General features: G+C 41.0%; 1 protein-coding gene across 5 annotated transcripts in view; it reads left to right on the forward strand.

Moving 5' to 3' along the window:
• The window catches only part of JARID2 (jumonji and AT-rich interaction domain containing 2), a 317,392-nt gene that overhangs the window by 235,092 nt on the left and 67,768 nt on the right, over positions 1-14,532 (forward strand). For 4 of the 5 annotated variants that reach the window (XM_064280939.1, XM_064280945.1, XM_010596209.3 and 1 more), the window contains one exon: positions 10,167-10,343. The exons of the other annotated variant lie outside the window; for it this stretch is intronic. In XM_064280939.1, coding sequence (XP_064137009.1) covers positions 10,167-10,343 — 177 coding nt within the window. The remainder of the gene's footprint in view (positions 1-10,166; positions 10,344-14,532) is intronic. 5 annotated transcript variants of the gene reach the window in all.

Below are 14,532 nucleotides of genomic sequence, written 5' to 3' on the forward strand. Positions count from 1 at the left end.
CCAGGTCTCATGGCAAGTAAGAGGTTACCAGAGCTGAGGCTTGATCCTAGGTTTTGGAATCCATGCAGAGTCCCTTCCAAGGGTTGATGTCTTGTTTAGATATGTGCATGTTAAAAGGATGGACAATCACAGGATGGCTTCAGTCCCAGGATGCCCAGTCAGCTCCTTATCAGTAGCAGTGGGGGTGTCCCTTGTGTTTCATATTTGCCCTGGAGAGCTGTTTCCCTGAACCTGCTGCATGTGTCCCTTTTTATTTTTATGGTCATTTTATTTATTTTAATGATTACTTTTTAGGATAAGCAATAGTAGTTTTTTATTGATACAATAGAAAGAAATCATTTAAGTGATTGATGGTGGACATGGATATGACAAATAATTTTATGGTGTTATGCATGCTCCTATTTGAAGTCAGGATGGTGAGACTTTGTCTCACGTACTTTGGACATGTTATTAGGGACCAGTCCCTGGAGAAGGACATCGTGCTTAGTAAAGTAGAGGGTTAGGGGAAAAGAGGAAGACCCTCCATGAGATGGACTGACACAGTGGGTGTAACGATGGGCTCAAACATAGCAACGATTGTGAGAGTAGCGTAAGACCTGGCAATGTTTTGTTATTCTATACATAGGGTCACTGTGAATCAGAACCAACGGCACCAAGAACCTGCAAATAGTTGAAGTATGGGAAATCCCACTTGTAAGTTCTGCCCTTCTAAGGTATAAAGGCAGACGTGAAAGGGACAAAAGAGAGTGCCGTTAAATGTGTTACAGTTGTCCTACAGTCTTTCAGGGAACTTTCTGTGTATGTGTGCGTACGTGTGCCAGATGAGTATAGACATACGGTCTGTTTTGATCATTGGTGCCTACAACAGTGCCTGGTGCATAGTTGGATGAATGAATGAAGGTAATTGTTGCAAGTGCTTTGTTTTTGGACTCTCCAGTTTCAACAGATAGCTCTTTACCCCTCCTTCTAACTCAGTTAATCAGTACAGTAGTGTCCCTCTTTATATGCAGCATTACTTTCCAAGACAACCTGTGGACCCCTGAAACCGCAGATAGTACCGAACCCTGTATATACTGTGATTTGACCTATACATAGATAACCATGATAAAGTTTAATTTATAAATTAGGCACAGGAAGAGATTAACAGCAATAACTAATGATAAAATAGAGCAGTTACAACAATATACTGTAATGAAAGTTATGCGAATGACAGAGCGGGATGGTGCAAGGCCTCATCATGCTACGTACTCATTCTACGTTGTGGAACCACCGTTAAGTGCGGATAAGGGGGCGGCTACTGTAGTAACTTCTACTCTGTCTCCTGCCCCAGTCCCTACGAGATCACTTTGAAGTTTTGTACTTATAGTAGGTGGGATATTAGGGGCTGATTACTTTTCATTTTGTCTATTTGCCCTGAAAACAACTCACAAGTTGTACCAGTGGGGGAGGGGAGTGCAGTCAGCCCATGCTTATTGGGTCAAGCCATAGAATTGACTCCCCAGCTAAATGATAGTGTGCAGGGAATCCCTCTAGGTTCTTTCCAAAATAGAGCTGAGCTGTGTTTGACTGTTAAAATAAAGAACTGGTTGGGGGGAGAGAAGAAAATGGGAAAGAGGGCTTTGTCTGTGTACATGATTCATGGAGAAGAATCCAATTTTATAGAAACCACAGCCCAAATTAGAGAAAGCAAGCTTTTGGATTAAAATGATTTCTGTTGTGGTTGTAACATACCACAGTTTGGTTTTTGTCCAGATGAAAACATTTGGTTTGCACTTCAGTAAATATTGTGGAGACATTGCCAGCTAATTCTGAAAAGTAATGAAATACGGCTTTGGCAAAGTGCGGAGGCATTCCCTACTCCCAATTCCACTTCTCTGATCCAAGTTCAGATTTTTTCACATTTGTTAATGCACTTGAATAATCGAGAGAGAAAATCTGACCGTAATTTTGATAGAAAACCATATATAGTTAATACTTTAAAAAAAATGCATTGTTTATAAAGTTAACCACCCCTACGCACAAAAACCGAAAAGGAGAAAAAACATGAAATCCTTAACTATCTAAAACATTCACCTTTTGTTGGTTCCCTTCCTAGAACTACAGAGTATAAAGGAGACATGTATTTCCACGTAATAAAGTCAGATTCTCTCACATATTAATTAATGTTATAAACCAGGCTTGCCATGTATGTTCCGTGCAAGTTGAGAGTACTTGATAACACAACAGCATGACTAGAAACCAGGGCAGCTGAGCCATTTCTGAAGGACCCTGTCTCCCCCAGTTTTCACCATACTTGCTGTTGTTTTGCAGCAGGTGGTTAGGTGGGCCCCGCTGAGGACAGGCCTCCTTTTAGAAAGCCATCTGATGTATTTTCACCTTGTGAATCACAAGTCTCTCAGACAGGTCATCCCTGTAGCCTCATTCCTGTTTTCTTGAATGCTGAATCTACAACGAGCTTTTCAGAAGCTGGCTTCCTCTGACATTTGGGGCAAAGAAGTGTTCCCATGTAAGCTTTCTAGATAAGAGGCTAACCCCTTAAGTGCCTGTATCTACATAAGTTTCAAACTATTTTTATTGAAAATTTAAAAGTATGCCCACTTTTCTGTTTTCAGATATGCTTACTGAATATTAGTTTAACTTTCTATGGGCTCAGCACAAGTAATAATACACACATTCACCCATTTTATACAGAGGGTGTGGAAAATTTTTTACCAGTGATAGCTCAGGCAGCTGTGTGTTTCTGGACTACCTTCGCTAAATCTTTTTTTTTAAATAATATTTTATTGTGTCTTTGGTGAAGGTTTACACAGTAGTTTAGGTTCCCATTCAATAATTTCTATACAAGTTATTCAGTGACACTGGTATCTTTTTTTTTTTTTTTGTCTAGCAGATTCTTCTTCCCCTAAACTTTTTGAAAATGAGATTATCAAGCTTGTGTTTAAGTTAAGAGGAAATAAATTTGCTGTGCATAAATGTCTTAATGCTGATGTGAGTTTTGTTTTTTATATATGTTTGGTACTTTCTAGTACTAGCCTGTAACAGTTGGAATCTCTCCATCACCTTGATAATTTTCACTTTTGTGTGAAATACAAATTTGTCTTATTGTTTTTGTCTGGGTCAGAAAGAAGAAAGTTGACTTTGCTTCATTTTCGTAAGTGCCATGGTTTCTCTCCGTCTGAAATCCTAGCTTTCTGTTTTACTCGGCTCCTCTGCTCCTTTACATACGGACATGCTGGTGGTGGTCTTGGGGGGACTGACCAAGAATCACTTGGTGACAGCATTTGAATGTGGTCTTGATGTATGGAACATTAGACTCAGCTGGATTTAGGCTTCTCTGCCTGCTCGGGTTTGACTACAGAGCGAAGGACTTCAAGGCTAATGATACGTACAGGTATGAGAGAACCTAGCAAAATTCTGGAGGTCTGTTCCTTCTAGGGGAAATGTTAACTGTTCATGAGTGCTACTCCTGGTGGATTGGATTGGTAGAGGCTTCTTGGAGAACATGCCTAGAAGGACAGAAAAGCCATATCCAGGTGGAGTGTTGTCCTTGGTGAGTGCTGTCTGCCAGAGGGGAGAATTTGTGCAAGCCCAAATACTTTAACTAAGGGGAATGCTCCTCGTGCCCCTGGGAGCAAACTGAGTTTTCTACCTGAAGTTTGTATTACTAGGCTTTAATCCTTTTCCTCTACTTTCCCTTCTCCTAGAAGTTTTCCTTTATCATACTGTTCCCTCTATTCACTGTCTGGTCTCTGAACCCTTCATGTCCTTTTTTCTTTATTGATGATTTACCTTTAGGTTTAGGGCAGTGTGTCAGTCATCTGAATAGAATCCAGGTTGTCTTTTGGGGGTGAAGCCAGTCTACTTTTACCCTTTTCCTGCCCGTATTTAGAAATCCTGTCTTTTCCCACCACAGTCAGTTCCAAGAGAAGGACTTTTTATTGTTGGAGGCTTTTGGTTAGGGAGCTAGTACCTCAGAGGCTAGTACCTCAGAAACTCCCACATCTCGTGTCCTTCTCTTTTCTGTATTATATGTCTCTTACATCAGCCTCTGACTTTGTTTTAGGATAGTTTTAGATTGGTTTTATTTGTATTTGTTGAGAAGCTCTGAAGACAAATCCAGCCATAAGATTGGTTGTTTTCTGCTTTTGTTGAAGACTTTACTGTATAAGCTTTCTTTAGGCCATTAATGAAACCTGGATGAATTCAGTCAGCGCTTCTAGACATTCACTCCAGTCTCTCACAATGTTCCTTAAAGAATGTGTTACTTTCTTTGTGCTGTTACCTAAGGCTTGGGTTTAAAAAAAAAAAAAAAATTAAGAGATTCTTTAAGTGGAAGTTAATTTCTTACAGTAATATAATCCCACGTGCTCTATGTGGATTTTACCTGATTTCTTTTTGAAACACCGAACGTTTTTATCAGATCGTACTTTTCCCTTATTTTCACACTGCTCCCACAAGGCCTCAGTTGCAGAGTTTATTATCTTTTCTGCTGAGGAAGGAAAAAGGAGGCTAGATGGATTGAATTGTCGCCCCCCCCCCCCCCCCCCGCCATATGTGTTGTAAATCCTAACCTCTATACCTGCAATTATAATCCCACTTGGGAGTAGGGTGTCTTTGTTATGTTAATGAGACCCTATTAGTATAGGGTGTGTCTTCAGTCAATCTCTTGGTATAAAAGAGATTAAACAAGCAAGCAAAAAAAAAAAAAAGCTGAGATGGGGAAAAGAGATGGCAGGACACACAAAGATCGCCCAGGAACAGAAGCTCAGAAGAGACAAGGACCTTACTCCAGAGCCTACAGAGAGATAAAGCTTTCCCCTAGAGCTGGCACCCTGAATTTGGACTTCTAGCCTCCTACTCTGTGAGAAAATCAATTTCTGTTCGTTAAAGCCACCCATTTGTGGTATTTCTGTTACAGCAGCACCAGATGACTAAGACAAGGGTAGTGCTCACCTCCCAGGCTACCTCTCCTTAGCCTGTCCTTTCTCACTCTCCTGGTGCTGCCTCCTTTCAGCAAATGGCAGAAGTTCCTACAGGATCTATACAAAAATCCACCCATTTTCATTCTAGTCAGGCTTTCTGATTTCAGCTGCTAGTCAGTGCATTGATGATATAGTATAGGAAGACTCTTATAAGAAATTCACCATGGAGATTTTGATCTGGAGGGAACTTTAAGAGATTATATAACCCATCCCCTCTCATTGTACAAGAGAGGGAAATTAACTGTAGAGTCCAGGTGTTAACTGGCACAAGTTATGTTGCCATGTACTTGCTGGAATGAGTTGGATCTGTGGTGAAATGACTTGAACCTTTTTTGAATGCTGAAATAAGATTTCTCTGCCTCATCGTAAGTACTTAAAATTTAAGCTTAGGAAAGAGAATCGACAGTATTGGTATATTTGCCGATGGAGGTACTCTTCATACAAAAACAAGCCCATTGCTGTTGAATTCGTTCCACCTCACAGGGACCCTATAAAGCCAGGATAGAACTGCCTCATAGGGTTTCCAAGGCTGTAATCTTTACAGAAGCAGATTTCCACATCTTTCTTCCTTGAAGCAGATGGTGAGTTCAAACCCCTAACTTTTCAGTTCACAACTGAGCACTTAACCATTGCACTACCAGGGTTCCAGCCCCCATAAATACACCTGTAAAATGTGATTTCTGCCTGAGAACCCCTAATTAAGAAGCCAGAAAGGGTGATTTCTCCTTCTTTTTCTAGTTTAGTCTGTTACTAATTCTAATCCACTTACAACAAGAGTGTATTATGTTGTTCTAGCAGGAATGTGGTTAGAGATAGTTCATTCCGTTGTTTACTTCATCTCTAATCCCTAGTTGATTAAATGATTTTCACCCAAGTTCTGAAATCACAGAGGCTGCAAAAAGAAAACCTTGGGAAATGGCTTTTGTCAAACTGTATTCAGTTCCGTTACCCACAAATGGTCTTTTTTGCCACATAAATCCCTTTGGAGTTTAATTTCTACCCAGTGGTAGTAGTGGATCATGCGGCAACAGAAGGAAGGGGACTGTGGCGGTATGTGCCTTGTCTTTGTAGTTGTGCAATTTCGTGAGATAGAGATTTGGTTGGTCACATCAGCTCCTTGTAGTGGCTCATTCGTTCCCATCTTCTTCCTACAGACCTGGCAGACCCAGAGCTGGACAGGAATGGTTTTTGAATTTTGAGAGTTCCGTTTGGGAGGGAGAACAGATTGGTTACTTGTATCTTTGTTGGTGTCACTGGAATTTTAGATTATATTAGTTATAGGGAAATGGGCAAGAAAAGATATGAACTTCACATTACGCCTTCTGTTCTTGGTAGTATTATTCCCTAAAATTTTTAATGGGTGTCTTAGTTACTAATGCTGCTGTCACAGATACCACAAGTGGGTGGCTTTTAAGAACAGAAATTTATTTTCTAACAGTTCTGGAGGGCTGGAAGTTTGTATTCAGGGTAACCGCTATAGGGTAAGGCTCTCTCTGTCAGCTCTGGGGGGAAGACCTGGCAATCTACTACTAAAAACATTGGCCAATGAAAACCTGAGGAATAGCAGTGGACCATTGTCTGATACAGTGCTAGAAGAAGAGTTCCTCAGGTTGGAAGGCTCTCAAAATACCACTGGAGAAGAGCTGAGCTACCTCCTCAAAGTAGGGTTGACCTTAACCACGTGGATAGAGCAAAGCTTTTGGAAGTTTCATTTGCTGACGTGCCACAACTCAAAATGAGAAGAAACAGCTGCAAACACCCATTAATATTTGAATGTATGTATGTAGTATGAATGCAGGAAAATTGGTAGTCAGAAATGAAATGAAACGCATAAAGGTCGATATCCTAGGCATTAATGAACTGAAATGGACTGGTATTGGCCATTTTGATTCAGACGATCAAATGATCTGCCATGCCAGGAGTGACAAATTAAAGAGGAATGGCGTCCCGTTTGTCATCAAAAAGGAACATTTCAAGATCTATCCTGAATTACAGCATTGTCAGCGATAGGATAATATCTGAGTGCCTGGGAAGACCAGTTAATGCGACAGTTATTCAAATTTATGCACCAACCACTAATGCCAAAGATGAAGAAATTGAAGATTTTTACCAACTTCTGCAGTCTGAAATTTATCAGACATGCAATCCAGATGCATTGATGGTAACTGGTGACTGGAATGTAAAAGTTGGAAACAAAGAAGGATTGGTAGTTGGAAAATAATGGCCTTGGTAAAAGAAATGATACAGAGATCGCATGATAGAATTTTTCAAGACCAACGACTTACTTATTGCAAATGCCTTTTTTTCCAAAAACGTAAACAGAAGACTGTACACATGGATCTCACTGGGTGAAAAAACACAGGAATCAGATCAACTACATCTGTGGAAAGAAACAGTGGGGAAGCTCAGTATCATCAGTTAGAACAAGGCCGGGGAACAACCATAGAGCAGACTATCAATTGCTTATATCCAAATTCAAGGTGAAGATGAAGAAAATTAAAACAAGTGTGCACGAGAGCCAAAATATGACCTTGAGTATATCCTACCTGAATTTGGAGACCATATCAAGCATTGATTTGACACATTGAACGCTAATTACCGAAGACCAGACCGGTTGTAGGATGACATCATTGTCTTAGGCTGGGTTCCCTAGAGAAGCAAAACCGGTAAAGCGTATAAATATATACATATGTATGTATGTGTATATATCGAAAGAGAGATTCATATCAAGGAAATGGCTCACTCAGTTGTTAGTAGCTGTAATGTCCCAAGTCCATGTGTCAGGAAAGAGGCTTCTCCTGATTCACGTAGCCAACCCAAGATTGGCAGGGCAGAGAGCAGGGCTGTTGCTCACAGGCTGTGAAGATCGATGAATCCCAAGATGTGGCAGGTAAGCCTCTAGCTCAAGTCTCAAGAACTGGAGGTCAGAGAAGCAGGAGCCAGTTGCAGGATCCAGAGTGAGCAAAAGCCTGAATGACTGCCTACTTGATACAGGCCACACGCTCAAGGAAACTCCCCTTCAACTGATTGGCTACTCACAGCAGATCTCACCATGGGGGCAGTCACGTATCAGCTCTCCACAGGGAAGTGATCACGACGTTATATGATTGCCAAAACACTGAGAGTTGTGGCCTAGCCAAGCTGACACACAATCTTAACCATCGCAATCATTAAAAAGACAGAAAAGAAAGACCAAAATGGGTGTCAGAAGAGACTCTAAAAATTGCTTTTGAACATAGAGTAGCTAAAGTGAAAGGAAGAACTGATGAAGTAAAAGAGCTGAATGGAAGATTTCAAAGGGCGGTTCGAGAAGACAAAGTAAAGTATTATAACAAAATGGTAAAGACCTGGAGTTAGAAAACTGAAAGGAAAGAGCACATGCAGTATTTATCAAGCTGAAAAAAAACTAAAAAAATTCAAGCCTTGGGTTACAACTTTGAAGGATTCTACTTGAAGGACGCAGGAAGCATCAAAAGAAGATAGACTATATGGAGTCACTGTACCAAAAAAGAATTGATCAACGTTCAGCCATTTCAGGAGGGTAGTATATGATCCAGAACTGATGGTATTGAAAGAAATCCAAGCTGCACTGAGGCGTTGGCGAAAACCAGTGCTCTAGGAATTGACATGATGCTTGATTTCTGAAAGCAAAGAGAACGTGAAGCACTTAACTGATGAAGATCAAAGACTACAGCTTTCAGTATGGATTACACCTCAACATAAAGAAAACAAAAATTCTCACAACTGGACCAGTAAGCAGTATTATGATAAATGTAGAAAAGATTGAAGTTGTCAAGGATTTCATTTTATGTGCATTCACAGTCAACACCATGGAAGCAGCAGAATGCCCATTTAAGGTGTTCAGAAGCAAAGATACCGCTTTGGGGGACTTAAGGTGCGCCTGACCTAAGCCGTGATATTTTCAGTTGCCTCGTATGCATGTGAAAGCTGGACAATGAATAAGGAAGTCTGAAGAAGAATTCATGGCTTTGAATTACAGCGTTGGTGAAGAATATTGAATATACCCATGGACTTCCAGAAGAACGAACAAGCCTGTCTTGGAAGAAGTGCAGCTAACATGCTATTTCGAATTGAGGATGATAATACTTTATCTCACAGGACGTGTTATCAGGAGGGACCAGTCCCTGGAGAAGGACTTGGTAGAGAAGAGGATCGGTGAAAAAGAGGAAAACCTTCAAAGAGAAGGATTGACAGTGACTGCAATAGTGGGCTAAAATATAGTGGTGATTGTGAGGATGGCGCAGGACTGGGCAGTGTTTTGCTCTGTTGTACGTAGGGCCTGTATGAGTCAGAACCAACTCGATGACACCTAACAACAACAACGTATGCTGCTTTCCTAATCAAAACACTGAAGTTCCAAATACACTTTGATTTTTGGGAACCTTGCCTTTTGTTCACTTCCTATAAATATAAGGAAGTCACCTTATTTAAGGAAACATTATGTTCTATTTTTACTTGCTTCTCTTTGATTGTGTTTTGTTTCACTTATATGGCCATCTGCTTAAATTTATATTTTTAAACAAACAAAAATTTATATTTTTAAACAAAAACCCCCCAATCCCACTGCCATCCAGTGGATTTGAACACATAGCAACCCTTAGGGCAGAGTAGAACTGCCCTATAGGATTTCCAAGGCTATAAATCTTTATGGAAGGTGACTTCCAAGTCTTTCTTTCATGCAGTGGTGGGTCAGTTTGAACTCTGACCTTTTGGTTAGCAGCTGAGCATTTTAACCACAGAGCCGCCAAGGCTCCTGTTAAGTTAAATTTATGCCAAAATAGTTTCTTCCCAACAGTGTTGGTAGTTTTCCCTTTTTTAAAATTAATTTTACTTGCTCACGTCAAACCTTGATTTTTTTTTTCCTCCCCCTCAAGAACTAGTCAAATGAGATTTTTAAAAAAACATTTTGATTAGTTTGGTGAATGGCATCATCCCCTTGCTGGGGGATTTTGCTTGAAATCTTTTAAAAGGACACAGATGGAGTTTTATTTCCTGGGGGATATTTGAAAAATAAATTTAAAACGGCAGTGAAGATGAATAGATTTGTTTTATATGCTCAGCATTGTTCCGTGACGTAATAAATGTCTCCGTTGTCGTGCTGATTCTGGGAGAGGTGAAGACGAAGGCCTGTGTTTCTGAGCCATCTTTCTTAACACCCACCAGGTTCTCCTGCGCTGCCCAACAGCATGGTATATTTTGGAAGCTCTCAGGAGGAAGAGGACGTTGAGGACGAAGATGACGAGACGGAAGACATCAAAGCAGCCGCCAACAATGCTTCATCTTCATGCCAGTCAACCCCCAGGAAGGGAAAAACCCACAAGCATGTTCACAACGGGCATGGTAAGTCTGCAATGGAATTTGCTTTTTTTTATGAGGTAAAATCCAAAGCTTTTGGTGAGATAACTGGAAGAGATCATCTGTTGACAAGAGGTGAAGTGATGAAGACTGTAGAGCTAGCTGGTGGCAGAGTTAGTTCTGGATACTTCTCTAAGTGCCAGATACTTCACGAGCACAGAGGTGAGTGCAACACAGTACAATCAAGGGTATTCTAGAGGAATAGATAGTTGAATATGAATACTCTTATGTTGGTCAGTGTGATAAATTCCTTAGGAACTGCAGATAAATCATATCTAAATGGGAACACTTGTATTGGTTTTCTGGGGCTGGCATATCAAATTACCACTAACTTGGTGGCTTAAAACAACAAATTTCTCTCACATTTCTGGATTCAGCCAGAACTGTGAATTCAGGGTGTCTTCAGGGCCACGCTCACTCCAAAAGCTCTAGAGAGGAATTCCTCCTTGCTTTGCCCAACTTCTGGGGGCTGCTGTCTTGTGGCGGCATCACTTCAGTCTTCTACCTCCATCTTCACTTGGCCTTTTCTTCTTTCTCTTTCTGTGAGTCTCATTTAAGGATGCTTATCATTGGATTCAAGGTCCACCCCAATAACTTCACATGGCCTTCATGTCTTTCCACGTGTCCTTTCTGTTTCTTATAATGACACACTCATTGTATATAGGGCCCATCCTAATCTCCTATGATATTGTCTTAATCTTTACCTTAATTCTATATGCAAAGAGCCTATTTCCACAAACGGTCACAACCTTAGGCTCCTCATGGACATGAATTTTAGGAGGAACAATATTAACCCATCACAGTGACACAAGAAGATTTTGTGAAGACACTTTGGAGATTAATTTTTCCTTGAGATTTCAGCAGGTGGACATAGTATAGAAAGACTGTTGTTCATCATATGGAATCCAGATGAAGAACATATTTTATGAAGGAGACCAGTTTTCCCTCTAACATTGTAGGGCACGGGAGCAGTAGCCAGAAAGGCAGGGATGACAGGTTTGAGTATCAGCTAGAGAAGTCTCTTTTTAAATAACTTGGCTGTAGAAAGTGCCCAGTGGTTTCTCGACAGGCAAGAGGCTTAATTGGAGTTTTGCTTGGAAAAGATTAGGCTGGCAGTGATTACAAGGATTTTATAAAGGGATATGACTTGAAGAAAGTGAAACAAATTGGAAAGCTCTAACTGTAGGCAGTTACCTGCCCAGAGGTAACAGGAGACTAAGAATTGGTTCTTGGCAGCATAAATAGGGTATAATATAAATATAAAAAGGAGAATGAGCTATGGAGAGATTGCAGAGAGAGTAATGAGAGAACTAATTGGAATAGCATGGGATAGGCAGAGCAAGTAAAAAAAGGGAGTGAAGCAAAGAGAATGGGGTGTTGGGAGAAATTATGGCTGTTATTTGTTGAGCTGCACCTCATATTTCATTGAGGACTCACAGAGGCCTTATGAAGTAGAAAGTCTCAGTTTACAAATGGCATAGAATCAGTGTTGTGTATAAGCAATTGAGACAAAGGGAGATTTCTCATTTTCCCTTAAAGGCTTTGCACGGAGCTACCACTTGTCTTTCTGGAGTTTGGAAAACGGAGATTTGGGACAAGCTGTCTTAACAAAGCTTAGAAGGGATGGAAATCTGTGTCTCGCTTTCAGCATTGGCCATTTCTGCCTTGTCAGTTTAATGATTGTTCGTTCATCTAACCCAGCTCTTGTTTAGGTCTGCATTTAGGCAGATTATAGACTTAGTAGAAGACATGAACCTTTATTAGCACTTAACCCGTTTAGTTGGGGAGATGGGGCTAAAGTTGCCAGTGTGCGATTCCAAAATGGTAACTACATTTTAACTACACATTTCAGGAAATAGGTTTTTACATGGAGCTATTTTTTTTTTATAGTCAGCATGGAAACCCTGGTGGCGTAGTGGCTAAGTGCTACGGCTGCTAACCAAAGGGTCGGCAGTTTGAATCCGCCAGGCACTCCTTGGAAACTCTTATGTGGCAGTTCTGCTCTGTCCTATAGGGTTGCTATGAGTCAGAATTGACTCCACAGCACTGAGTTTGGCTTTTGGGTTTTGTTTTTTTGTTTTATAGTCAGCAGGGAATCTTTTTTTTTTTTTTTTTTGGTGCTTCAAGTGAAAGTTTACACATCAAGTCAGCTTCTCATACAAAAACTTACATACACCTTGCTATGTACTCCTAGCTGCTCTCCCCCTAATGAGACAGCATACGTCTCCTCTCTATCCTGTATTCCCTGTGTCCATTCAACTAGCTCCAGTCCCCCTCTGTGTCTCATCTCCCCGCCAGACAGGAGCTGCCCATATAGTCTCATGTGTCTACTTGAGCCGAGAAGCTCACTCTTCACCAATTTCATTTTCTGTCTTAAAAACAAAACAAACCAAACCCATTGCTATCGAGTCGATTCCGACTCAGAGTGACTCTATAGGACAAAGCAGAACTGCCCCCACAGAATTTCCAAGGAGTGCCTGGTGGATTCGAACTGTTGACCTTTTGGTTAGCAGCTGTAGCACTTAGCCCCAGTATACCATAAGGGTTTCTGTCTTATAGTCCAGTCCAGTCCTTGTCTGAAAAGTTGGCTTCGAGAATGGTTCCAGTCTTGGGCTAACAGAGGGTCTGGGGACCGTGACTTCTAGGGTGGGCAGGGAATCTTGATAGCTGACACAGGGCTGCATGTGTGAGCTGTAATAGGTACAGGCTTAGAGGTGAGGTTTCTAGGGAGGAACAACATGCAGTGTTGTAGAGGGATGCTAGAGAAGTTGTCCCATCAGTGTGAAGGACGTACTTTGGGGTGATTTAAAAGGGAAGTATAACGTTGATAATGGAGCCCTTTTGGACAGGAAGAAGAATTCAAATATTAATTTGTAGCAAATAGAGACCTTTTGTTGATTTTAAAATGTAGAAACAAAATGAAATAGATCAAGTTCAGAGAGGTTCCTCTGGGTAGCCAAGTTTAGTCTGAAACGAAAGGGAAAATGACTTGAGTCAGAGGATTCCAGCCAGGCTAAGGTATAGATGTGTGCAAGAGGCATTTTGAAGTTAAACGTGATCAGGTTTTCACAACTGACTGGATAGGCAGGCTTGAAGGTAGTAGAATAGAAATTAGGAAGGGAGTTATTGGGGGGGTGGGTATCTCAGTCATCCAGTGCTGCTACAATGGAAATACCACAAGTGGATGGCTTTAACAAAGAGAAGTTTTTTTTCTCACCGTAAAGTAGGCTAAAAGTCCAAATTCAGGACGTCAACTCCAGGGGAAGGCTTTCTCTCTCTGTCAGGCTTCTCATCAGTGTTCCCCCGGACTAGGAGATGATCCACGCAGGGACCCCAGGTCTAAGGGACTCAGTCTGCCCCGGCACTGTTTTTTTCGGTGGTATGAGGTCCCCCTGTCTCTCTACTCTCTTCTCAAGAGATTGCCTCAAGACAATCCAATCTTGCAGATTGAATCCTGCCCCACTAACACAACTGCTGCCCATCCTCCCTCATTGACATTATAGAGGCAGGATTTACAACATCTAGGAAAATCACGCAATACCAGGAATCATGGTCCAGCCATATGGATACACACATTTTTGGGGATCGTAATCCAACCCATGACGGGGTGCGGGGGGGATATGAACATTATCATCTGCTGAGGCTGAGGTGATGATAAAAGACAACAGAAGTACATAGAATGAACGGTGCGGGGATTACCTTGGAGCTGCTAGTAGAAGGTGTCAGAAAGGATGAGCTTTCTGGAGGGAATATAGAAGAAAGGAGACTGGTGGGAGTCTTTTTTTTTTCTTTGTTTTTTTAAACCTGAGATGTTTTATTTTTGGTTTAATAGAGAATTGAGTAAATAAATATGAACAAAACATATGAAATTAGCTTTAATTTTAGATCTGTTAGTTGCTGTGTGTCCATGTGATAGAAATGCATTTCATCAGTGTAAGATCAGAATGATTCCTGAAGATACATCTATATTTTTTCATCCTCTTATTACCTCTTATTATAATTGTTATAATTAGCCAGGTGAATTCATCAGTCATGTTGATGGGCTAAATTAATCCCATGTGTGCTTCTTGGATTTGTGGTTGGGTCCCCAGCTCCCTTCTTTTTCTGCCTTGACAAAGAGCCTTGTGGTTCACTAGGCAATTTGCTCATAGATTCAACTTCTAATGTCAAAATT

The sequence above is a fragment of the Loxodonta africana genome, chromosome 1 (genome assembly GCF_030014295.1).
Source record: "Loxodonta africana isolate mLoxAfr1 chromosome 1, mLoxAfr1.hap2, whole genome shotgun sequence".
NCBI lineage: Eukaryota > Metazoa > Chordata > Mammalia > Proboscidea > Elephantidae > Loxodonta > Loxodonta africana.